General features: G+C 43.9%; 1 protein-coding gene across 4 annotated transcripts in view; it reads left to right on the top strand.

Moving 5' to 3' along the window:
• The window catches only part of PARD3 (par-3 family cell polarity regulator), a 671,910-nt gene that overhangs the window by 294,299 nt on the left and 351,975 nt on the right, over positions 1-25,636 (top strand). For all 4 annotated transcript variants that reach the window (XM_056857249.1, XM_056857250.1, XM_056857248.1 and 1 more), the window contains one exon: positions 546-680. In XM_056857249.1, coding sequence (XP_056713227.1) covers positions 546-680 — 135 coding nt within the window. The remainder of the gene's footprint in view (positions 1-545; positions 681-25,636) is intronic.

Here is a 25,636-nt window from a genome sequence, read left to right as displayed (position 1 = left end):
CACTCTCTCAGCCTAACCTACCTCACAGGGTTGTTTTCAGGGTAAATTAGAGGAAGGGAGACCAACGCATACCACCCAGAAACAAGTGAAAGGAGGGTAGGATAAAAAAATATACTAAATAAATAAATTGCATGACTTCACTGCTTTCTTCCTAGCTTGCCTTCAGACAACCTTGACAGCGAAAAAGCACAGCAATTTCTGGGCATATATAACTACTACAAAGTAGATATTTATGCAGTTTCTACATGAGTCAAATTGTTCTGTGTCTGGCATTTTCTTCACTCACGTAGTACAAAAATGTCACATGTGCGGTATCATAACAGTTCCTAAAACACACAGCTTAGTGCCATGTAAAGATTGAAGACCCCAGAACTGTAAACAAAGATGTTTTACTTAAATTGTGAGTTGTTTTTTCTTCCTAGACTCTTCCATTGTGTCATTGGTTAAAAAGGCAGCAACAACAACCACCACCTTCTGCATGTTTGTGTCTGTAGATGCTGTTTTGGTCTACTTTTTAAATGATGGCACTTTTTTTTTTTAAACAGAAAGATGAAAATTACAGAAGCCTCCCCCGGGACACGAGTAGCTGGTCGTCTAACCAGTTTCAGAGGGACAACGCTCGCTCATCACTAAGTGCCACACATCCCATGGTAGACAAATGGCTGGAAAGGCAAGAACAGGTAACTACTTGTGCATTTAGATTACACAGAGGTAATTTTAATTAGGGGAGGGGCCGTGGCTCAGTGGTAGAGCATCTGCTTGGCATGCAGAAGGTCCCAGGTTCAATCCCCGGCATCTCCAGTTAAAGGGACTAGGCAGGTAGTTGATATGAAAGACCCCTGCCTGAGACCCTGGAGAGCCGCTGCCGGTCTGAGTAGACAGTACTGACTTGAATGGACCAAGGGGCTGATTCAGGATAAGGCAGCTTCATGTGTTCATGTGTACTTGGATTCTTTTGTGTGCACAACTGTGTTCTTGAATAATGATGCTAGTTATGAACATTGGATGAGCTGGGATTCTCATAATGGCCAACAGTGGCCACAGCCATGATTTCAGTGTACTGAAACTGGCATGTCCAACTCTGAGCAGTGACCACTTGAACAGACACTTTTAGACCAGATAGGCTGGGTGTTAGAATAAATTTTTTAAAGTCCATGAAATGTCATCGGCAGACTTCCCAGCTGGGGTAGCAGCAATGGAATTAGTTAAACAGAGGGGCTGTAGCTCAGTGGTAGAGCATCTGCTTGGCGTGCAGAAGGTCCCAGGTTCAATCCTTGGCATCTCCAGTTTCAAGGATAAGGTAGTAGGTGGTGTGAAGGACCTCTGCTACAGACCTTGGAGAGTTGCTGTCTGTCTGAGTAGACAATACTGACTTTGATGGACCAAGGGTCTGATTCAGTATAAGGCAGCTCCATGTGTTCAACTATGCCAGCATTTTGGGGAGGGGCTGTGGCTCAGTGGTAGAACATCTGCTTGGCATGCAGGTGGTCCCAGGTTCAGTCCCCGGCACCACCAGTTAAAGGGACTAGGCAAGTAGGTAATGTGAACGACCCCTGCCTGAGACCCTGGAGAGCTGCTGCCGGTCTGAGTAGACAATACTGACTTTGATGGACCAAGGGTCTGATTCGGTATAAGGCAGCTTCATGTGTCCATATCAGCTATTTGAGTGTGGTCAGCTTGTATCCAGGGATAAGTAAACTTTGGCCTCAGAGGAGTAAACCAGCTGCCAAGGCAGAGGGAAAGAATTCTGTAAGTGCAATACAGGTAACTTGAAAGAGCAGGAAGTTCAGACGTAAGTGAGACACAAGCTGGTAGGCTGGTGTTTCTAAAATGTTTCCGAGCTGTCCCCCTTCCTGTTCAGAATCTTTTCCTACTTTCTGTGGCCCGGTTAGGATGACCTGTACAGAAGTATGCTGAGGTTTGCAATTGCAAGATCCTTTATTTCCTTCACATTCTTTCCCTTTGGTTAGCTTGACAGCCGTTCAAGAAACTTAAGAGAGTGTCCCCGCTGGATTCTCCTGTTTGCTCTTTTGCAGTGGAGTCTGAGTGGCAGGGGATAGGCAGCCATCTACACAACAGTGGGTACAGGCACAAGGGAAGGCTTGAAACAGGCCAGGGACCATGTATCGTTGTCACTATACACCTGGGGCGCTTTCCAGGGGCGCTTTCACACATGCTAAATAATGCACTTTCAATCTACTTTCAATGCACTTTAATGATCATTTGCAAGTGGATTTTGCCGTTTCACACAGTAAAACCCACTTGCAAAATGGATTGAAAGTGCATTATTCAGCATGTGTGAAAGCGCCCCTGGAATGGCTATTTTCTCCCCAGGCTACCCCTGAATTAAGAAAAACAGCAGTTGTTTAGCCACTGGTGGTCAAGCAGGCAGTTCTTCAGACTTGGGATCAGCAGAAGGTAGGAGTGGTGGCTGTGAGAACACAGCCGAGACCCTGAAGAAGCGAAGAACTTTTTTTCTAGTGAACCCCGCTGATCCGTGAGCATTGTGTTCTAGATTTCCTTTAAACCATGTAAGGCATTTCTAGGCCCTGTGTTTGGTGAGTCACCTCCCAAAATGAGTTTTGCTGGATGTGGCAGCTGTAACAATGGCCACAATGCCCTCTGGATTCAAAGCATTTCTTCAGTGATCCCACTAAAATACCCATTTCCCACAATTTTCTGCAGGCTTTAACTTTTAATTTTAAGGTGGGATTTTAAGAAAGTACTCACACTATTTCCAGAATGAAGCAAGCATCTCGTTTTGACACTATAATGGTTTTAATACTGGGGAATATTCCCCCCCCTTCATAGCTGATGAGTATCTAAACTTAGGGCTGTCAATTCGGTTCGGTCCGAACTGAAAATCAACCGAATTTCCCCTGATTCGGTGATTTTCAGTTCGGACGGATCCGAACTCAAATCTGGCGGGCAACCGGGGGGGCCGAATTCAGCGAGTTCGGGAGTTCGCGAATAAATTCGGCCAATTCGGCCCCCCCTTCAGGGGAGCCCGCTGAAAGGCGCGGGCTGCCCTTTAAACTGATCTGCGCCTCCCAGCTGGGAGGCTCAGATCAGTTTAAAGGGCAGCCCGCCTCCCTTCAGCGGGCTCCCCTGAAGGGAGGCGGCTGTCATTGAAACTCATTTGTGCCTCCCGGCCGGGAGGCGCAGATGAGTTTCAATGACAGCCCGCCCCCCTTCAGGATAGCCCGCAGAAGGGAGGCGGGCTGTCATTGAAACTCATCTGCGCCTCCTGGGTGGGAGGCGCAGATGACAGCCTGCCCCCCTTCAGGGTAGCCCGCAGAAGGGAGGCGGGCTGTCATTGAAACTCATCTGCGCCTCCCGCCCGGGAGGCGCAGATGAGTTTCAATGACAGCCCGCCCCCCTTCAGGGTAGCCCGCAGAAGGGAGGCGGGCTGTCATTGAAACTCATCTGCGCCTCCCGCCCGGGAGGCGCAGATGAGTTTCAATGACAGCCCGCCCCCCTTCAGGGTAGCCCGCAGAAGGGAGGCGGGCTGTCATTGAAACTCATCTGCGCCTCCCGCCCGGGAGGCGCAGATGAGTTTCAATGACAGCCCGCCCCCCTTCAGGGTAGCCTGCTGAAGGGAGGCGGGCTGTCATTGAAACTCATCTGCGCCTCCCAGCTGGGAGGCTCAGATCAGTTTAAAGGGCCCCCGCGCGCCTTCAGGGAATCCCTGAAGGCGCGCTTCGGCCGAATTTTCCCCCGAACTCCGGATCCCCCCGAATTACCGGGGATCCGAAGTGGGGGAGTTCGGACTTCGGCACGTACCGACCCCACAAGGGTCAAATTCGGCCGAATCCGAACTGTACCGAATTTTTTTTTTTTTGACAGCCCTATCTAAACTATACAAGCGGGTCACCGATAAAGGGATGCGTAGAAAGATTGTGGAGTTGGCTTCCTTGGAAATGTTGAAAAGAAATCAGAAACCCCTGGGGACTTCACATTAAAAACATTAGAATAGTACAAAAACCATGCCTGAGCATGAATTAAACTTGCAGAGTTGGCGCCAACCGAATAATTAAGTCCTGAAATTAGTGACCAGAAAGCTTTGCTATTTTTACTATTAAATGCTTGGAATAACTGCGATCATTTCTCCATAGCAAAAGCATGTTTTTTCCGGCTAGCAAAATTTGGTACCCCTTTCTCTTTTCGCAGTACACTGAAGGGACCCAAGGTAACAGGCCTGAACGCATCAACTTAAACAGATGGCGAAGCTCTTTCTTTGCACAAGGCATTCAACATCAAACCAGGTGCTATTTAGGCATTTAGAGGACCTATGACTAATTGGTTGAGCAAAGTCACCAAGTCTGTCAACAATATTGTTATATATTGACAATGCCACCATTGGGGTTTCAGCATTTAGTAGTTCATTAAATAACTGCTGCCCAGTATCACTATGTATCCATTGCTGAATTTGGGTCGCAGTAGATGGAGACCATTTAATCCTCTTATACTTGCTGACAGTGTGATCCTGATCCTGGTTCGACAAAAAGGGCTTGGCAGGTTCACAACTAGTCTTAAAAGTCAGGAGCAAGGGTAGATGATCACTTTCTGATCGATTGCCAACTACATAATTGACAATGTGATCACTTAGGTCAGCTGAATGGACTGCCAAATCAACAACACTACAACCGCGCGGGGAGATATAAGTGTACTGGCCAAAGGGATCATATTGTAAAGAACCATTCAGTATACATAGATTAAAATTCACACAAAGTTCCACCAAATGATGACCAGTCTGATTTATAACAGAGTCTTTTGATGACCTAGGGGCTAAAAATGGGAATGGTATGAAATCTTCAGCATCCCATTTCATAAAATTAATTAACTGCATGTTATTATGGCCCAACCTGGCGTTAAAATCCCCGGCAAGTAAAAGGGCAGCTTCAGGTCTTGAATCTAAAAGTTTGTTCAGATAGGCATTTATTGTGTTCCAAACTGATGAGGATGCAGTACTGTCAATAAAAGGGGGAATATAAATATTAACTAATATAATTGACAGTTCCTTGGTGGGTAAGAGAAATGCCTGAGCGAAAGGGGGACAAGTATCTAGTTGCCTAACTTTAAATTTACAGGAGTTTTTAACCAAACAACACAGGCCTGCTTTAGGGCGGCCCTTGATATTAGTTTTATGAGCTGGGAGGGCATATGAAGTAAAGCCATAATAAGAAATATTAGTAAGAGACCAGGTCTCCTGTAAAAAAATAATATCAAAACCCTTCAAAAAGTTTAGCAAGTCAGGATCCCTGCTTTTGCTTCCCCAGCCAGCAATGTTCCAAGATATAAAGTGACAAACTTGACCCTGAATTCTACACCCTTTTTTAGTATTAAAATTTAGTCAGTCTAGTTCAGATATTGTATTTAGGGCCCTGTTGTGTTCTGAACAAACACAGCCATTATTGGGGCATTGCAGATTATTTATCTCAGCATCACTATTCGGTGATAGGGCTGGGTGCATCTCTATCGTTCCCACATTATGGCCTCTTGAGGACTGCACTGATCCCGCTCTTGAAAGGGAGTCCCACTTCGTGTCCATTGTTTCTTGTGGCCGTGAGGTAAATGGCCGTTTTTGTGATCTTTGTTTTGCTAATTCCTCCTTCAGGCAGTCCAGTCTATCCATAATCCATTGTTGATCTTGATTGGATAGGTCAACAAAAGTCTCCTGAATACACTCTTCCATGTTATCAACTTCCGACAATAATTCAGGAGGGGTAGATACTAATTGAAGGTTTTGTGAGGTTGTGCTGTCCTCGGCCTCCTTCTGAATTCCAGCATCGGGCACAGCCTTCAGTTTGGTAGTATTTTCAGCCATGTAATGCTGGTTATGCATGGTCAGCCCGCTTTCTAAAATTGGCTGCGTATCCCAAGATATTAAATCATTTTGGGGGTTGTCGGTTCCCATCCTTTGGGGGGTGTCAGCTCCTATCCATTCCTCCTCCATGGAATCAAGAATGGTATTGGTCGGTGCCGGAAGCTTAACAATCAGAGGGTTAGTAATTGTATTCGTAAAGACCCTCACAGGAAAAACTCCTCTGCTCCTAAATCTTTTTTTCCATCTATGAATCAGGGAAGGTATTCTAGTTGAAGCAAAGGTGAGAAGGACCCTTTGCACCTGATTAGGAGGATTGAGTTGTTGTATCTGGAGAAGGTCCACTTTAACATGATCAAACCTGAGTAATGCAGACAGGTGTGATTTAACCCTATAGAGGCCGTGCCAATCAGGTGCCTGGCCAAAAGGACTGCAGATAGTTAAACATACTTTTTCAGGGTTGAGTATTAGCTGGTTACTACTTTCGGTCAGGCTCTTTTCAGGCATCCGAAAATTGCTGCGGTGATTCCTATCAGTACATGCTTGTTTGGGCTGTAAATCAGTAGCCCGGAGTCCGGTGTTACTTAAAGTCTTTTTGCATAAATCATATAGTCCGGCTACCTCCATCCTCAACTGCTTAATTTGTTTGGAAATATCATGGATATGACCAAATATACAGTCTACTGTTCTAGCAGTCAGAGCCAAATGACTCTCAGTGAGTGAAAGCCCATCCGAATTATTCACTACTCCAGGGGAGGGACTTTGCAACTCAGGAGGCTCAGGAGACTGTGCCCTTAAAGCTAGGATGTCATAATCGGGGGAAATTTCTTCTCCTCCTTCTTCCCTTGGAGACTCCAGAGGGGCAAAACGATTTGTTGTTTCAACATTATAAGCATAGCATCTACTCCCCCTCTCAGGGGAGAGGAAGAAATCATCAAGTTTGGATTGTTTTGAAGCTGGAACACTCGGGACGCCATCTGGATCTCTTGGGCGTTTACCAGGTGCCATAAATCCTCCTTCTAATCAGTAGTGGGAGGAACCGTATAATAATAAAACTTATCCAAGTCTTCTGTGGCTGATAGCACACAGCCTTTAAAATTTGGTGATAATAAAAAAGTTCAGCGGCTTCAGCAATTAAGAAAAAAGACAGAAGTTCTCTTAGCTAAGCCTTAGAGCCTCACCAAGTCTGCAACAACACAGAAAAAAAACCCACTAAAAATTAAAAGGAGCTATCTCGCTTCACAGCGGCAGATAGCCCTTTTGGCTTATGAAAAAAAAGAGAACTAATGAACCAGATAAAACCTTTAAAAAGATAAAAACCTCAGAGCTCCAGGGCTGTGACCGCTGCAGCTGCCGCCATCTTGCCGGGTGCCTTTCAAAGTCAACTTTTGTATGGAATCCCAGTTTGGATCCAGGGTTTTAATAAAGAAGTGGAGCGTCTCGGCAGTTTTTTTGAGACGCATCCTTGGCATCACAAACTCTGTTTGTTATTTCTCTCTGTGCGCTGAGCTGGGACTGCACACAATAAAATCTGGTGCTTGGATCACTACTATCAAATACTGGTTACGCTCTCATTTTCGATCCCCCCCAAGTAGTTTATTGGCAGCTTTACATACTGACTCAACTGTTTCTAGATGGTCTCGGCTTATCTTAAATAGGATCAGATCACTCGGGATTGATCTTGATTCCTTGTCCAATTCCAGTGAATTATATATTTTTAGGTCAACCCAAAAAAGGATATGGGACAGTGATTCCCAAATAATAAAAGCTGGTGCTGAAGGTATCTGCTCCCCTCGTTTTTTAGGCCTTTCTTATCAAACAAACTCTATGGCCCAGTATTTTTTTAACTTAACTATACCCTCTCACCGTAGAGCATTTTTGATGGCCAGATTTAATATATTCCCTTCAGTGGTAGATACAAGGGAATACCACGCGAAGCAAGATATTGTAGGTGTCAATGCAAAGAACCTGACACAATACAACATATTCTCTTGTACTGTCCACTTTTCACACAGCTTCGATGCAGCTTAATTAGCTCCCTTCCTCAATTTACTATTGCAATGACTACTGGAAACATAGCCCATTTATTGGATGACAAAAGCTTTGAAGTTACCACTCAAGTAGCCGAGTTCCTGGCCAAGGTCCTAAAGGAGGGAGAAAGAAGGAGGGGAACCCTCATTTAATTGTTTATTATAATATTTACCGATGAACTGTGTATTTATTCTTTTTTAGATCCATATCTAGCTGCTTTACATGTTTGTTTTGTTACTGTTAATGCCAATAAAGGTTCTGTTTTCTGTTTTCTGTTTTCTGAAAAGAAATCAGTTGGACAAGGATGTATTGGACATAGGGTGGTCGGTGTTAGAGCTTGAAAAGCTTGATTAGCAGCTGCACATATCTAAAATGGCATGTGAAGGGAAGGCTCTAGCATAGCCTTTTCTCAAAAATACTTATTGTATATGAATAGGGAAATTTTTATTTGAGGGAACATTCGGCCCCCCACTTGTGGTTTGAAGTCATCCAGGGCAGCCATGGTTAAATACCATGGTCTGCCGTTTGTATGGTTTGGCTCTTAAGCTAGGAAATTAGACTAAATTATCTACTAGGTCATTAGTTTTATGACACTACTTTCTGAAAGAATGTGCTTATTTCGAGCAGCTAATTTGCCTCTTAATGCATCAGCTCAGGATTGAAGTTAAGTTACCAGAAATGGAAGTCCGCAAATTGTGTGTTCCCTCCTAAGAAAGAAAATCCATGCTTGCAAGCGTTAGCAGCATAATGTATTCATTGATTTGCAGCCATCTTTCACAAAATAAAAGCCAAGGGATTCATTGGGATGGTAGCGAGATATTAACCATGGAAAATGTTGAGGTTGTCCATGAATATCCCCATACGTTGAATATGGGGGACATGAATATCCCCATACATTGAACATGGGGGGCATTCAAATACTTGTCTTCCTCCCTGTACTATAACATTGTATAGTTTAGTAATAGATACATCACACAATTGCAGATCATGTTCTTCAGGTCTTAATACAGGACACACTATTGATCTCTCATCCAATCTTCAAGAAAGTCTACTCCACAGCTTTCTAGACAATTCTTATCTTCTGAATATTTTCCATGCCTCTGGTATTTTCAGAAAACTCCTGTGTGCAGCACCCTCGGAGCGTTTTTGTCTGAGTTTACAGAACTATCACTCATGATTCTTAAAAAAAAAACCTTCCTTGTCCATAGTTATTCATTTCTTATTGTTCCCGTTAAATTAAAAGTTCACTTCTCAGAGCTAAATCGTGAGACAATGGTGACCTTCTAAGAAAATGGCTTTCATTTGCATATTCTAATATATTTTAAACAGATGTGTATTTTGTGCTATTCTGACCCTGAAGCTTTTAATGAGACCTTTATTTTTTAAAAGGCAGAATTGCTATAGAGACGGAAGCGGTGATATCTAAACGTGCTTTTATTATGTTAGTTAACTGGTTTTCATCTCCCCTTCTTTTTTTAATCTATTAAAAAAAAGATTTTGTGGGCACTTTTTTAAACGATCTATTAAATTTGATGTTAATGAGTGTGCGTGTACCTAGAAAGGAAGGATCCTTTGGTGATTTCATATCAGTGGGATAATTAATTAAACTGAAACTGTTTAACGGGGCATGAATAGTGGAAGGAAATCCCATAATGAGAGCAGAATGGAGCACGGCATGTGGAGTGCAAGGATGAAACTTTTAGTTGACAGAATGAATACAAGTCGGAATCTGATTTTAATACTTCACTTTTATTTTTTAAAAAAAACTTTTACACTTGCAGTTTTCTGTGATGCCCAGGCTACTTTTGTTTGCCATCAGTTGCCTTGCATTTTGAATGTTAAGCCTGTCATGTGAGGTCTCTCTCTTTTGTACAGTAAACCCATTGGACCTTTTCAAGTTAAGAACATAAGTACATATGCTGAATCGGACCAAGGCCCTTCAAGTCCAGCAGTCTGTTCAAACAGAGATAGCTGAATGGGACCTTCATGATCAGAGACAGCATACCTCATGCTTTGGGATTTTTGGAAGCATCTGGCTGCTTATTGCTGGAAATATAGAATGGCTTTGATCGACTCTTGGTATTATCCAGGAGGGGTGGTGGCTTATGAGATCTTGGCAGTTTGGTGGTGGGAGTGGAAAACCATGGCGAGTATCTTGCTTGGGGCCCATAATAACCGGACTGGATTTGATTAACACATTTTGGAAACCAGCAGTTCAACAGGCTCCCTGTCTGGCACATGTGCATGATGCAAATAAGCACAATTTGTACACCTGCTGTAACCCTGTTTGTTCTGTGTGGTTTAAAGGTAGCATTTAGCCACAGTGGAATAGTACGTTTTAATACCAGTGCTACAAATGGTGGCAGTAGCACCGTCAGTGGTATCAAATTACTGACTTTCTATCTTCGCACATTGCCAGTGCCATTTTGTGTTGTTGAAGGGATAAAAGGAAGCTTCCTGTGGAAGCTGTGATTCTTTTTTTTTTTTTTTGCATCTTTTCACCGAGAGCCCTCAATGTGCTTGTATCATTCTATATCACAATTTGTGGCTTCTCACTGCCGTTATGAGCAAGCTTATTCTTAAGGAAGTCTCAATACTGTAGAAAGGGACTTATTAAGAGAACTGAGCCAAGTCTTATTAGAGAAATTGCTGCTTCTCATTATGCTGTTCTGGACCTCTTCATCTGGTAGCCGAAGAAGGATGTGAAAAAGCTTGCATGCTTTTTGTTCGCTTGTTGGTATATGATCACAATTTCCAGTAATGTGAAATAATTGGCAGTCCATCTTTTGAAGCTCTGTGAACCAGAGAATAACATCAGTACTTGCCGGTTAGTGATGTCTATTTGAATATAAGGATCAGACTACGTTATAAAATGCTTCTTGGAGTGTAAGGATGAACCGTATGGGATTAAAGTTTCATGCCCATTATAGCCTGTAAAATAAAGCAGGCTGAATCTGCTTCCTCATATCTGGCTGCAAGCATGTTCAGCATTCAAATAATAATATTTCCAGACTAAACATGTATTCAGCTCTGAGCATTCTGCCCCACACTAGCATAGTCAAGAGTGGCTAGAATGGATCTTGATTCAGATTGGTTGGGAACATCATTTAAAAGGTTTAGATTTAACCAAGACTACCCCTGTTTGTCCTCAGATCCACACTTCTTGAGAAATCCAGTGAGTAAAAATTAAAATGTTTCACTTGGAACCAATGTAATGCTGGGGCAAAGCTCTTCTTTGTACTACCGACCAAGAGGCCTACTTCTCCCTGAGGCTGTTCCTATGTGTTCGAGCTGTACTATCACTTCAAGCTGTCAGTGAGGGCTCACGTGATTGCATTTTCTTCCATAAAAACAAATCCTTCTACCATAGACGAAGAAGGACAGTTGGTTTCTACAGGCTGACTTTATCGACCACTTAATGAAGGATCAAACTGGCTTACAATCACCTTCCCTCCCCACAACAGACACCCTGTGAAGTAGGTAGGGCTGAGAGCTCAAAGAGAGCTGTGACTAGCCCAAGGTCACCCAGCTGGCTTCATGTGTAGGAGTAGGGAAACCAACCCAGTTCACCAGATTAGAGTCTGTCACTCATGTGGAGGAGTGGGGAATCAAACCCAGTTCTCCAGATTAGAGTCCATTGCTCCTAACCACTGCTCTTAACCACCACACCATGCTGGCTCTCAAAACCAGATTGTTAGGGAAAGTGTTTGTAGCCTAACCTTCTCCACTATATGCTAGTTCTCTATGTGGAATATTTTTTTATGGAGGAAAATTCAGCTATGTGAGCAGATGTGCACTTTGAATTGGTCCATCCCAGGTGGTCTGAATGACCTAATATTTACTAACATGAATTTATAGAGACTTGCACTCTCAAATATTTTGGTACTAGGAATGATAATGTTTCTTAAGGTACGAACAAAATACCTATTTTTCTTAAGAAGGCATTTTCTTAGCGATTTCTCCACAGAACCTGGCTGCTATTGTCCACTTTAAGTCAGCTGGCTACTTTAAGTGTCTGAAGACTGGTTTAAGATGCTGTGCGCCACCAGTTGTACAAGAGTTTCTCAAAACTGTTAATGTACTAGTGATCAGTGCCGAGAAACTTGGTCTAGTATGTTGCTGTTGTCCACTATGCCTCCAGAAGGTCAGACCAGAACCATCAGTTTAAAATTAAATGAGAAGAGTTTTCAGCTAAACATTAGGAAGAACTTCCTGACAGAGCGGTTCCTCGGTGGAACAAGATTCCTTGAGAGGTGGTGGGCTCATCTTTGGAGATTTTTAAGCAGAAGCTAGATGGCCATCTGACAGCAATGCTGATTCTGTGAACTTAGGCAGATCATGAGAAGGAGAGCAGGAAGGAATGAGTCAGTGCTTGTCTCTCATTATCCTTTCTTACACGCCCCAGGTAATGCTGATCACCACTTTGGGGTCAGAAAGAATTTTCCTCCAGGCCAGATTGGTCCGGGATCCTGGACATTTTTTTGCCTTCCTCTGGGCATAGAGCAGGGGTCACTGGGGGAGTTTTGGGGGAGGTAGTCGTGAAGTTGCTGTGTTGTGCAAGGGGTTGGACTAGATGACCCTTGAGGTCACTTCCAGTTCTATGTTACTATGATTCTGTCTACTGTACTCTTTGTCCCTCTGAAATCTTCCCATTAAATCTTTCTTGGAGGATAGTGAGGAACCTTTACCCTCAACTCTTAGGGACATCCCTATCTCCCTTGATGCTCTTTTGAGGTGTAGAGAATCAAAAGGAAATATTTGTTATGGCACCAAAACGTAAGCAGCCAGTAGACACAGCAGGTAGCTGCAGAAGTTGGGGAAAGCAGGCGTTAGAGTGGCAGAGAGGATAATTTGAAATAAGTTTGCAAAAGTACAGTCCAACCTAGGGAGAGCTCTGCCCCCCCCCCCTTCGCTGTTGGCTTCTGTCTTTGGTTCTACATGTAGCTTACAGCATCTACCAATAATTGAATAAAATCGTAATCACTGCATGATTTCAGCAGTCTCTCCCCCCCTCCCAGCAGTTCTAGCGGACATACAGATGTGATTAGTATTAGATTTCTTGACAGAAGCTTCAGCCTTCACTGTTGGTTTGGTTACAAATGAATGCTCATTTAAAACTAGATTAAATAGTTTAAAAAAAAACAAAAAACAATATTTAGACCCTGGAAGACTTGCATTAGAACACACTTTCTATTTTGCCAAATTACAAAAATCATCCCAAGTCAGTAGTAAGATGTAGCAGACAATTTCATGCTTCAATGATTTATTATAAACAGACAAGTGTTTGTCTTATTTGCCTGCATCAATGTTTGCTTTAAAACTCTGCATGAACATCTGAGAAATTAGGGAGACATTTTGACACATTTGCAGTTTGGTTGCCTTTTGTAATCTAAACTGTAAACATTTCCTCTGTTTTAGATCCTGGCTAATGATGGTGATGATTAATATCAGATTATTATCAATTAATATTTTATTAATATTCTAAATAATGCCAGACTGTTCTCAGGGGTGGCGACTGATAAAGTGTTTCCATGTTCACTGTCCTAGATAATTTAAAGAGGGAGATTTCAGAGAAATGCCAATTTGATTTCCCATCATACTAAAGCAACAAGACTCCACCCTTTCATGCTATTGTCCATGTTTCTTTCCTATGAAGCAGTATTCTAAGAAGCATGGTCACCTAGCTTTTTAAAGTTTCCTCCATAGAAAATACATGAAGGGTATTTTTAATGAATTGGCCTAATGGGTGAGTGATTCATATCTAAAGGGGGGGGGGAAATTGGCAAGCGTGTGTATGTTGATTGCTGACAGCAGAAGCTGAACAGAGTTGTTCCCGGCATTTGCCAGGGAAGAAAATGGTCAAAGGAGAAAATCCATGAACAACTGAAAAGAAGTTTGAAAGATGAGCCCTGTTTTTCATAAGCTTTAATAGGCATGGGTACATGGGTTGAAGCATTTTGAAGCAGCTCCTGCAGTTTTGTTTTTCTTCTGTGAAATCATCCAGGCAATGAATAAATAATGTGGGAAATGGTGATGAAAAACTGTACAGTACAGTTTCCTTCCCTATGTTATTTTTAGTTCATCTCTGAAGAAGTTAATAATAGTTGTAAAATGCTTACTGGTATTGGCTGTTCTTCAATAGTTATATATTTTATCCTGCCTTATGTGAGATGCTCTGGTGGCCAGGGTGGTTGTAATGTTATTCTCTCTTATTCACATTTAAGAAATGGGCGTGTGTGGCTCAGTGGTAGAGCATCTGCTTGGCATGCAGAAGGTCCCAGGTAGGGCTGTTGAAAAAAAAATTCGGTAAAATTCGGATTTGGCAAAATTTGGCCCGTTTTTATTCGGGAAATGCCAAAGTCCGAACTCCCCCACTTTGGGTCCGTGCAATTCGGCATGAGATCCGGAGTTCGGGGGAAAATTCGGCCGAATAAAGCCATTAAAAACACAATCGCGCCTTTCCGTGGCTCGGGGGGGGCATTTTGGGGGGTAGAGGTCCCAAACTTTCAGCGTAGCTTGAGGGAACCCTTCTTGCAAGAACCCCCAAGTTTTGTAAAGATTGGGACAGGGGGGATGAGATATGGGCCCCGAAAGGGGTCCCTCCTCCTTAATGTGCATCTCTGACAATGGGGGTTTGCAATTAGCAGAGCTTGCCGCCCACTCCCGAAGCTCCCAGCCCCGACAAACGGCTGAGCTGTGGGGAGCAAGGGCGGGGCAGGTGTGAAGAAGTTTGCAAACCATGCAAAGCAACACATTTGCAGCCATGCAAACCATACAAAGCAACACATTTGCAACCATACAAACCATGCAAAGCAACATGTTTGCAACCATGCAAACCATGCAAAGCAACATGTTTGCAACCATGCAAACCATGCAAAGCAACATGTTTGCAACCATGCAAAGCAACACCTGACACCTGGGAGTTTGCAAACCATGGAAAGGGACAGAGGCAGCTAGCTATGCATAAGGAGCAGGAGGGGGTGGAATTTCCCCTTTTGCATCGGACTCAGGACCAGGAAAATGCATTCTTTAAGTCACAATTTGAAAACCAGTTTTGAGCAAGCATCAAATAGACCTAACCAATCTTATGAATGAGGGAAAACCTGAGGACACACAACTGAAGCCCCCCCCCTCAAGCCAGGGAGAGAGAGACTCAGGGGGCACCCCCCCGCGCAGAACAGGTGAAAGCCCCCTTTGGCTTCCCCCCACCCACAGAAACTGCTCCCTCCCCACACACACACAGACTCTGCTTTTCCCCCCCCCACTCACACACACAGGAGAAAAATTATAGAGAAAAGCCCCAAAATGGGTCTTACCGTGGATGTCTTCTGTTCCATCAGGGGGCACCCCCCCCACAGAACAGGAAAAAGCCCCCTTTGGCTTCCCCACCCACCCACAGAAACTGCTCCCTCCCCACACACACACAGACTCTGCTTCCCCCCCCCACACACATACAGGAGAAAAATTATAGAGAAAAGCCCCCAAATGGGTCTTATTGTGGATGTCTTCTGTTCCATCTTCTTCGCACCTGCCCCGCCCTTGCTCCCCGCAGCTCAGCTGTTTGTCGGGGCTGGGAGCTTTGGGCGTGGGCGGCAAGCTCTGCTAATTGCAAACCCCCATTGTCAGAGATGCACATTAAGGGTGGGGAAGAAGACCCAGCTTGGCCACCGATTGGCCGCAGGAGAATGCTGCTTACTAACTGACGGTTATGCTGCTGCGCCGAACCCTGAATTTGCCGAATTTATTCGCTGAACATCCCAAACTCGCTGATTTCGGCTCCCCGTTTTCCCGCCTTTTTTGAGTTCGGTTCCATCCAAACTAAAAACTGCCGAATCAGGGGAAATTGGGCTGTTTTTTGGTTCGGGACGAACCAAATTGACAGCCCTAGACCCAGGTTCAAACCCCCACATCTCCAGTTAAGGATCAATTAGTAGGCAATTTGAAAGATCTCTACCTGAGGCCCTGGAGAGCCAGTCTGAGTAGACATTACTGACATAGATGGAGCAAGGGTATGATTCAGTATAAGGCAGCTTCATGTTTTCATGTGAGGAGCCAACCACTGGACGGCAGGCTTTCCATCATCCCTCTGGTCTCAGGGCGCTGATATTTACCATACTGAAGCATCACCGGGGTAATGTATTTCAGAATCTGGTTAGATGGAACCACAGTTCTGTGGTTTATGTAGCCTATTTATTTATTTAGGAAAATTTTATGCTGCCTCTCCAGAATCATTCTCTATGCAGCTTAGCCAACCTATTCCTTAAGTGCAGTTAAGGCCTGAGAGATGAGCAGCTCCTCCAGCTAGAGAGCTGGAATGAGGTACATATTCCTGCAACATTACAACTACACAATAGCATTGTAGGTTGTGCCACTAATTGTTTGTGCTATATATTATCTATTTGTTGTATGAATTATCCTGCTGTTACTGCCTTGGTTTGCTCTTCTGTAATTCCATTTTCTGTGGTGCTTGAGATATTATGTCTCATAGTTTTTGCGCTGTTTCTGATTTTTTGTAATTAGTCCTGTTTTGTAGCTTATTAGATCTCCCATGCTGATTGCACTGTTATACCCCGTGTAATCTGCCTTGAGTCACAGTGAGAAAGGCAGACTAAATAAAACAAAGGTGTTACCGTTTCCGTACCCTTACATGTAAAAATCAATATGTGCAGACTCACCTGGGTTGCTGTTTCCAGCTAGATGTCGTTTTCTATTAAAAAGAGAGGCGCCCTCCATACAATAAATCTCCCTGCACTTGTAGTTTATATTCCTGCCACCATTTGTGTGCCAAAATTGTCTAAAGAAGCCCACTATCTACTGATATCTTGAAGAACACTTGTGGAACCATTCTGTCGTTCTTAAGGAACTTTTCTATTGATGATGGGTTTGTCTCATCTGTGTCTCATTTTATGGAACATAAATAACAACTGTTTGCTCAACATGTGTATTATTTGCTAAAAAGAGTATATCACTAGATAGAAACCAAAACATCTGTAATGCAGCATTTACTGCCAGACTAATGGAGGCCATGTTTGGACAGTTCTCTAGATCCTTTCCTGTTCTGTATTTTGCTAGATGTCTTCCCATTACAGGGAATTCCTCTCTCTGCCCCAGTACAGATTGAAAAACCCACTGTTGACATCAGCCTTTTGGGAAATTGTTGATTTTTGTCACCTGTCTTGAAGTTTGGTTAATGGAAATTTGAGGATATTAATGATTTAAGTTAATGAATGAATGTTTGATTAAATATTATTTCAGTTGTGTTTTGTTTGTGATCACCAGGCATGGACAAATATAAATTGCACCTCACTAGGATTTTACCATTTTTTTCTTACTGCTTCTGCGGTTTGATTAATCAATTCACATTTATAGAGTGAAAATGCTGGTTTATAATGGGATAGTGTTAAATATTTGTATAATCCAGATGTTGGACTCCTATCAGCCGTCCTGGTTGCTTAAGTGTTTCCATTTAGTGTGCTTAAGGGCACTGAAAGATAAATATCTTGGGCCTCCCAGTATTTATACCCTGGTCCCACAGAACACATTTTTCCTTACCTAAAATTATTAGACTCGGCTGAATACTCCTCGGTTAGATCGACGTCCCAGTGGGGCTGCTGTGGGAATTTGGCCTCCATGAAGAGTGAGTGAATGTTGTTGAACGCTGCCCTTAATTACTACAGTGCCAAACGAATGCCTAAGTGAAATACATTAGCAGAATTAAAATTTTGTCTTTATTCCCTTGGTGGGTAATACAGTTAATGAATATAGATCTGACCAAATGAAGATAATTTATTTCAATGGTTTACATCACTATAAAAGTTTTTTTTACTGTAGCGTTGCCCTTTCATACAAACTTTAAATAGCAGCTGTCCTTCTACCCACTTCAGAGATTGTGAAGGTTAAAAGTTTTAAGTGAATTAAAGCAATTCACTTAATTGTGTCTGTAGAGGATATTATTTCCTCTGGTGTGGATTTCCCACCCCCATGCCCGTTTATGTAATTCGCAACACTAGCTGGAAGCCATTTTCTAGCATAATGTTTTAGAGATGTTTTTAACAGTGGTTTGTACATGCTTATTTCAAAATACAAGCTCAAATTTAGGCCTACACAAACAGGATGGGCTATAGCATGATTGCAGGCCTTCATTCCTCTTTCTAATTGCTTGAGGCTGGACAAACACTTGTCAGGGATGCTCAAGGCTGATCCCGCATTAAGCAGGGGGTTGGACTAGATGGCCTCTATGGCCCATTCCAACTCTTACAGCTGACCAGCTCTTACGCTGTTGCAGAATTATGTGCTCTGGTGTGCCTTTCTTTCTACCCTTTAAAGACCCTTCTAGTCTCCAATCTCTAGGTCCTTGGCTGCTATAAAACAGGGATCGGACTGATGAAAGTTATTCCAGATTACTTAAACGTTCTTATTGTGAATCTCCAGTTGAAGGTATGCAGGCAGTTCCTCCTCAGCACGGATTAATTTTTAGATTGATAAAGCAAAGTCCCAGTAAGCAAAAGGGAAAACAATCAGCATTCTTTTCAGCCTCAAGTTTGGAAATCAGACTATGCCATATTACTATAACATGCCCGAACAAAAATGGTTTGAAATGAAGAAGTTGAAAATGTCTTTATTGTGCAAGGTGCAGGTTTATTTGGCAGTGATCTCAGCTGAGAACTGGCCTGGGTTTCTGATTGCTAGGAGAGCCATTTCACAGTGACAGTCAGCAAACCTTTGGTTGGAATGTGTATGAAGAAGAGTTGGTTTTTATACTCCAATTTTCTCTACCTCAAGGAGTCTCAAACCAGCTTATGATCACCTTCCCTTCCCCTCCCCACTACAGACACCTTGTGAGGTAGATGAGGCTGAGAGAGTTCTAAGAGAACTGTGACTGGCCCAAGGCCACCCAGCAGGCTTCATGTGTAAGAGTGGGAAAACAAATTCAGTTCACCAAATTAGAGTCCACTGCTCCTAACCACTACACAATGCTGGCTCCCTATGGAAGGGAAAAGATTCACCCCGATAAACATTTGGCACAGGGAATTAGCCCTTTGCATGTCTCATGGCAACAGTCCATTCTTCTTCTTAATTACTGTTTTCACGACAAAATAGTCTGTTGAAGAATCTATGGTCCTGGAACCTGTGTGTTCTGTCAGCCTTATCAGTTAATTTGGCACAGGGGAAGGAGCCAGATCTGCAATTAAAAATTTAATTGATTAATTACACTGAGTACATGGTTAAAATATCAATAAAAAGCGATGCTTGCAACTAGGGTTGTCGATTCGGTTCGTCCAAAACCGAATAAACAGCCGAATTTCCCCCGATTCGGCGGTTTTCAGTTCGGATGGCACCAAAAAAGGCGGGAAAACAACGCGCCGAATTTGGCGAGTTCGGGGCGATCGCCGAATAAATTTGGCAAATTCGGGGTCTCTGAATCAGCAGCATAAAAGTCAGTTAGTAAGCAACTAGCAGCATTCTCCCACGGCCAATCGGTGGCCAAGCTTGGTCTTCTTCTGGCCAATCAGTAGCGGTTGAGTGTATGAGCGGCCTGGGGAGAGAAAGAGAGAGCGTCTGTTTGTGTGTGAGAAAGATCCCCATGGGGGTGTGTGTGTGTGTGCGTGTGCACTTTGGCGGCATTCCATGGCTCCGGGGGGGTATTTTTTGGGGTAGAGGTCCCAATATTTCAGGATAGCTTGAGGGGACCCTTCTCTCAAGAACCCACAAGTTTTGTAAAGATTGGGTCAGGGGGTCCCAAGGTATGGGGCCCGGAAGGGGTCGCCCCCCAAAAAAATGGCCCACAGGAATAAAGCCACTTAAAGTACATTGGCGGCATTCCGCGGCTCAAGGGGGCATTTTTGGGGGTAGAGGTCCCAAACTTTCAGGGTAGCTTCAGGGGACCCTTCTCTCAAGAACCCCCAAGTTTTGTAAAGATTGGGTCATGGGGTCCCAAGATATGGAGCCCGGAAGGGGTCACCCCCCCAATCGCCCACAGGAATAAAGCCACTTAAAGCACTTTGGCGGCATTCCGCGGCTCCGGGGGGCATTTTTGGGGGTAGAGATCCCAAACCTCCAGGGTAGCTTGAGGGGACCCTTCTTGCAAGAACCCCCAAGTTCTGTAAAGATTGGGTCAGGGGGTCCCGAGATATGGGGCTCAGAAGGGGTCACCCCCCAAAAAAATTGCCCACAGGAATAAAGCCACTTAAAGCACATTGGCGGCATTCCACGGCTCCGGGGGGGCATTTTTGGGGGTAGAGGTCCCAAACTTTCAGGGTAGCTTGAGGGGACCCTTCTTGCAAGAATCCTCAAGTTTTGTGAAGATTGGATCTGAGGGTCCCGAGATATGGGGTCCCCCAACTGCCCATTGGGATGAATGGGATCAGGCGATCCTGAATGTGCATCTCTACAGAGTGGCAAATCCAAGGCAAAACCTCCCATGCATAAATGGCCAGAGAGTCGTGAGAGATCCTGAGCAGCTGTAGCTGCCCTGCTTCTGCTGGAACAGAAGACATCCATGGTTTGACCCATTTTGAGGCTTTTATCTATAACTTTTTTCCTGTGTGGGGGAAGGGGAAGCAGATTCTGTGTGTGTGTGTTTGAGGGGGGAAGCCAAAGTGGGGTGGGTTTGATTGCCTCTGTGTGGGACTGTGCTTTCTCCTGTTTTCACCAGTTGCCAACTTTGTGTGGACTTAACTGTGGGTCAGTGAGTCTCTCTCTGGCTGGTTCCTGTTGTTTCCAGTGGGCTGTGCAGCCGCTCCTGTTGTTTCGAATGGGCTAGCCTGTCATTCGTTTTAGTGCATCCCAGGCTAGTTACGCTGTTTACTTATGCTTTGAGCGTTGTTGGATGCACTTTTGGTGTAGTTACATCGGCTCTTAGAATCCACGGACTGGCTTCTGCTGTGTGTGTGGTGGGGGGGAGCCAAGCAGATGGGTGGGGTGACCCCTTCCGGGCCCCATATCTTGGGACCCTCAGATCCAATCTTCACCAAACTTGAGGATTCTTGCAAGAAGGGTCCCCTCAAGCTACCCTGAAATTTTGGGACCTCTACCCTCCAAAATGCCCCGCGGAGCCGTGGAATGCCACCAATGTGCTTTAAGTGGCTTTATTCATGTGGGCGATTTTTGGGGGGGGGCGACCCCTTCCGGGCTCCATATCTCGGGACCCCCTGACCCAATCTTTACAAATCTTGGGGGTTCTTGCAAGAAGGGTCCCCTCAAGCTATCCTGAAAGTTTGGGACCTCTACCCCCAAAAATGCCCCCCGGAACCACGGAAAGTCGCAAATGCGTTTTTAATGGCTTCATTCTGCCGAATTTTTTCCCGAACTTGGAACTTGGCGCCGAATTCCACGGATCTGAATCGGGGGAGTTTGGCATTTCCTGAATTAAAGCAGGCCAAATTTTGCCAAATCCGAATTTTTTTTTCAACAGCCCTACTTGCAACCAGTAGCAGAAATAGCCAAGCTTTGTGACATGATCCTTTATTTTTCCAGTGGTGCTTAACATCTGCAGATTCCCATTAGGTGGAAAAATGATACTTATGAAACCCGGGTTTGCTTTGCTGTCGGTGTATAGAAACTGTTGTAGGTTTATGAAGAACACAGCAGTAATCTGCTGGGATGAAGGATGTGTGACAAAAATTCCTACCGGTTCAGTGCTGAGACTTGCTGAGATGCATAAGGTGGGATCAGTGATGTAGTGATGATGCTTAGCATTTGTATAGCACTTTGAGCGTGTTTAAAGCTGTTCACATATATCAGTGTGCTGTAGTCCTGTGCATTAATAGTTAAGGTGATGTGGCTTATAGTTAGGAATGCTCAGACTCCTATGGGTTTGGACTGCCTTGTAATCAGCAGGTGTGAATATATCATTGATTTATCGTTGATCAGATCAACTGATTGGTGAGTTATTAACTTGTGGGGGGCTATACAGAGCACTTACACACCCGCTGCTTTCAGGCATACATGTTTTCTTGTACTTCTACTGCACAGATATAATAAGTGTTTTGTCTGCAACCATGCTTAAATCTTCCAAAATGAATTAGTTTTAAAGTAGATCCTACCTTTTGTTCTTATTAATGAATTCTGAATATGGCTAGCCAGCAGGGTTTACTGCTTACAGTTCAGTTGTTTTGCAAAGGATCTCAGCATAGAAGTTGCAGCAATTCATAAAACCAGGAACAGATGTAGAAGAACAAAGGAATGGGTTTATTATGGTCTCTGAAAGTGAATGAGGCTAGGCCCTTCATCCGAGCAGGCCTGCTTAAAGATGGACTAGGAGGGTAAAGCTCCCCCGGAAAGATCCCCCAAGCCACAATCCCATCTTCCTTGGTTAGAAGAAGGGGACAGGACATCAGCCCTCCAACCACTGGGAATATCACATAGTGGTTAGACTTCCATTTCAGTTTTGTACTCTTCATACCAGCGTGGTGTAGTGGTTAAAAGCAGTGATTTGGAGTGGTGGACTCTAATCTGGAGAACTGGGTTTAATTCCCCACTCCTCCACATGAGCGATGGACGCTAATCTGGTGAATTGGGGTGGTTTCCCCACTCCTACACATGAAGCCAGCTGGGTGATCCTGGGCTAGTCATAGCTCTCTTAGAGCTCTCTCAGCCCTGCCTACCTCACAGAGTGACTGTTGTGGGGAGGGGAAGGGAAGGTGATTGTAAACCGGTTTGATTCTTCCTTAAATGGTAGAGAAAGTCAGCATATAAAAACCAACTTTTTCTTCTTGTTTTCTATACATAATACTAATAAATGTTTGCTACTAAAAATTGCAGATGGCAATTCTATGCATGCTTACTTTTCCCAGGAAAAATGCGGGAATGAGCCTAATATGGTCTCTGAAGGTAGAACCCTTCTTCCTGGAAGTAAGTTAATTGAATAAAAGGGGGGATGCTTATGAGTTGACCAGCTTAGTGGGTGGTCTGGGAGTCTAAAACATCCCAGAAAAAGTACTGATTCCAATCCAAGGGACTATCATTGCAGTCCGGGGTGGGGGGCTGTCATTATAGACCTTGGGGACTGAGAGTGCAGTGCAGTCCTAAACTGCTTTACTCAGAAATAAGTCCCATTTTATTTAACGAGGCTCACTCATAGGAAAGAGGATTGCAGCTTATTCTACTTTTGTACACTGTGTTTGGCCCATTCCCTTGGTTTTTTTGTGATGTGTTGTGTTCCTTGTTTTATTTGCGCCTTTGCCATGGAGGGAGCAGGTCAGTTGCCCGCATCTGCAAATGCTGTTTGACAGCAGCAAGTTCGCAAGGAAATCAAGCTATTTACCATACTAACGAACTAAACCCCAAATTGGCTCACCGGATTCTCTACTTTTGATTATGGTAAGTTCACCTGGTGAACTCATTCGTGGCAAAGATCATGTCATCCCTACTTATGGTTAGGCTAACGTTCAGCCATCTTCTGAGCCCATGGCAGAAAGGGACATGTCGAACTGTGATTGCAGAGCAATTTGAGAATGTCTATTCAGAATCCTACTCAGGCTATCCTATCCTATCCTATCCTATCCTATTCAGTGGGGCTTACTACCAGCAAAGTGTTCTTAGAATTTCATTTTCAACCTCTTATTGGGACTGTGTGCTAACAGAATGGCATGGGCTCTTGGAGAATTATGGGCATTGTGAAATGTGAGGCATTGCAAACCAAGACTACGGATCTCAAGGAAGAGGGCGGTGAGAGGTAGCGTTGACTAAGAAATAAACCGATTGCATGCATACTGCTAATTACATGAACCCTGGAAAGAGCAGATGACCAGACATCAGTTCGCTGTGAGAAGCAATTCTACCAAATAGAAGTGAGTTAGCTGGAAGCTTAGGGAGTCCTTAGTGATAGGGAGTGAATGTGAAGAAAAAAGCATGGTCCTTGTAGATTGTGACTAACTACTCTACAGCATCTTATAGTTTCTACAGTATATGGGAAGGTGCAGGTTAAAGGCACCATTTGGACCACTTGAAAGAGGATTGTTTTAAGGAGTGAGTGATGATACAGGAATCAGATATTTGTCTGCTGATGAACTTGGAAGCTCAGAGCCAAGAACAAAGATTTTATAATTTATTTTCCCCCACAGACTGTCCTTTTATTTAGTAATTTTAAATAATAATAATTGAGTGCCCCCTCTGTCTCTGAGCTGCCTTGCAGCAGTGGCATGGAGAGTTTATTGATAGCAAGATTGAGTGCTAAAATCTCTACACCAGGGGGAGAAAATTGATTTGCATTTGTACATTCTGAAAATCTAGCTAGTGGGATTTCCATGCTGGAGCTATAGGAAAATAATAAAAAGTCAGCTTCAATAAGGCAATATTATATTGATAAGAAGTTAGACTTCAAAACTACTAGTATTTACCATTAACCATTGTGTGTTTGATCCAAGCCACCAACTTTTGTATTCATAGTTGATCTGATCTTTCTCATACCACATAAAAGTCAGTGTCCCATTTCAGAGGACCCTCTGTTTCAGAGCAGAGTGGAGACTTCTTTTGTACAAAAGGGGGAAAATGAAAGAACAAAATATATAAGTTACACGAGAAGTAAAAAAAAAGGATTAGAATTGCCTACCCCTTCTTTTTTTCTTGAAAGATGTAGTAATTTCTATTAGTAGTTTCAAAGATTTCTTCTGTTCCTTCCCTGTAAGCAGCCATATTCTCTCTCTTTTTCCTGCTTCCTTCTTACCCACGAGCCAAACTGGCTTTATTTTCCCCTCTGTCTTCGGCTTTCCCTCCCCCGGCACGCTCTCCCTTGGAAAACTCTGGCCAACTTGTGTGGTACTAGCCACCAGTCTGGGCTGGGCCCAGTTGTGTGGTGGGGAACATAAAAGAACTTTCAGGGGACACCTAAATTTATTGTGTATCCCCTCCCCACACTATTTCCTCTTTCTCTCTTGGCAGTCCCCATATCCTCACCTTTCCTTGCTTCCTTCTCTTCTTCCCACCCACCAAGCAACCTATCTTTTAATGTTCCCCACCATCTTCAGCTATATTTATTATTTACTTCATTTATACCTCACCTTTCTCCGTAATGGAACCCAAAGCAACTCACATCATTCTCATCGCCACCATTTTATCATCACAACAACCCTGTAAGGTAGGTTAGGCTGACAGTTTGTGACTGGCCCAAGGTCACCCAGTGAGTTTCCATGGCAAAGTGATGTTTTGAACCTTGGTCTCCCCCATCCTAGTCTGAAACGCTAACCACTGAACAACACTGTCTTTCATGGGGTGGCTGCTGTTGAACAGTAGCAAGTAGCACCCTGGCCTGGGTGAATCGTGCAAGCTTGTGGTAGCAAGTCAGCAGATGATTGCTCCCAGGCCTCCCTCAAATAACAAAACAACATTTAAAAGGGTCCTTCCCCACTTCCTAACTGCCAGAAACCAAGGCTTGAAGTAGGGCTGTCGATTCGGTTTGTCCGAACCGAACAAACAGCCGAATTTTCCCTGATTCGGGGGTTTTCATTTCAGATGGAACCGAACTGAAAAAAGGCGGGAAAATAAATTCGGCAGGTTCGGTGTTCCCTGAACCTGCCTTTTCCCGCCTTTAAAGACCCACCGCCCACTTTCCCGGGAGTCCTGGGAAACGGGCGGTGTGTCTTTAAACTGCTCCGGGCTGCCTGGAAATTTGATCCTGTTAATTTGGGTCCACCTATAGTGTATATATGAAAATTAGTGTCTTTTGAGTTTGAATTTATAATATAATATACTATTCCTGAAGCCTCCCACTCATCTACCCTAGCCCCAGTTTCCTGTACCTGAGGAATCTGAGAAAAATGTCCTCCACATAGCTTCACATAG

The sequence above is a fragment of the Euleptes europaea genome, chromosome 11 (genome assembly GCF_029931775.1).
Source record: "Euleptes europaea isolate rEulEur1 chromosome 11, rEulEur1.hap1, whole genome shotgun sequence".
In the NCBI taxonomy this organism is placed as follows: Eukaryota; Metazoa; Chordata; class Lepidosauria; order Squamata; family Sphaerodactylidae; genus Euleptes; species Euleptes europaea.
This window is presented reverse-complemented; position numbering and strand designations above follow the sequence as displayed.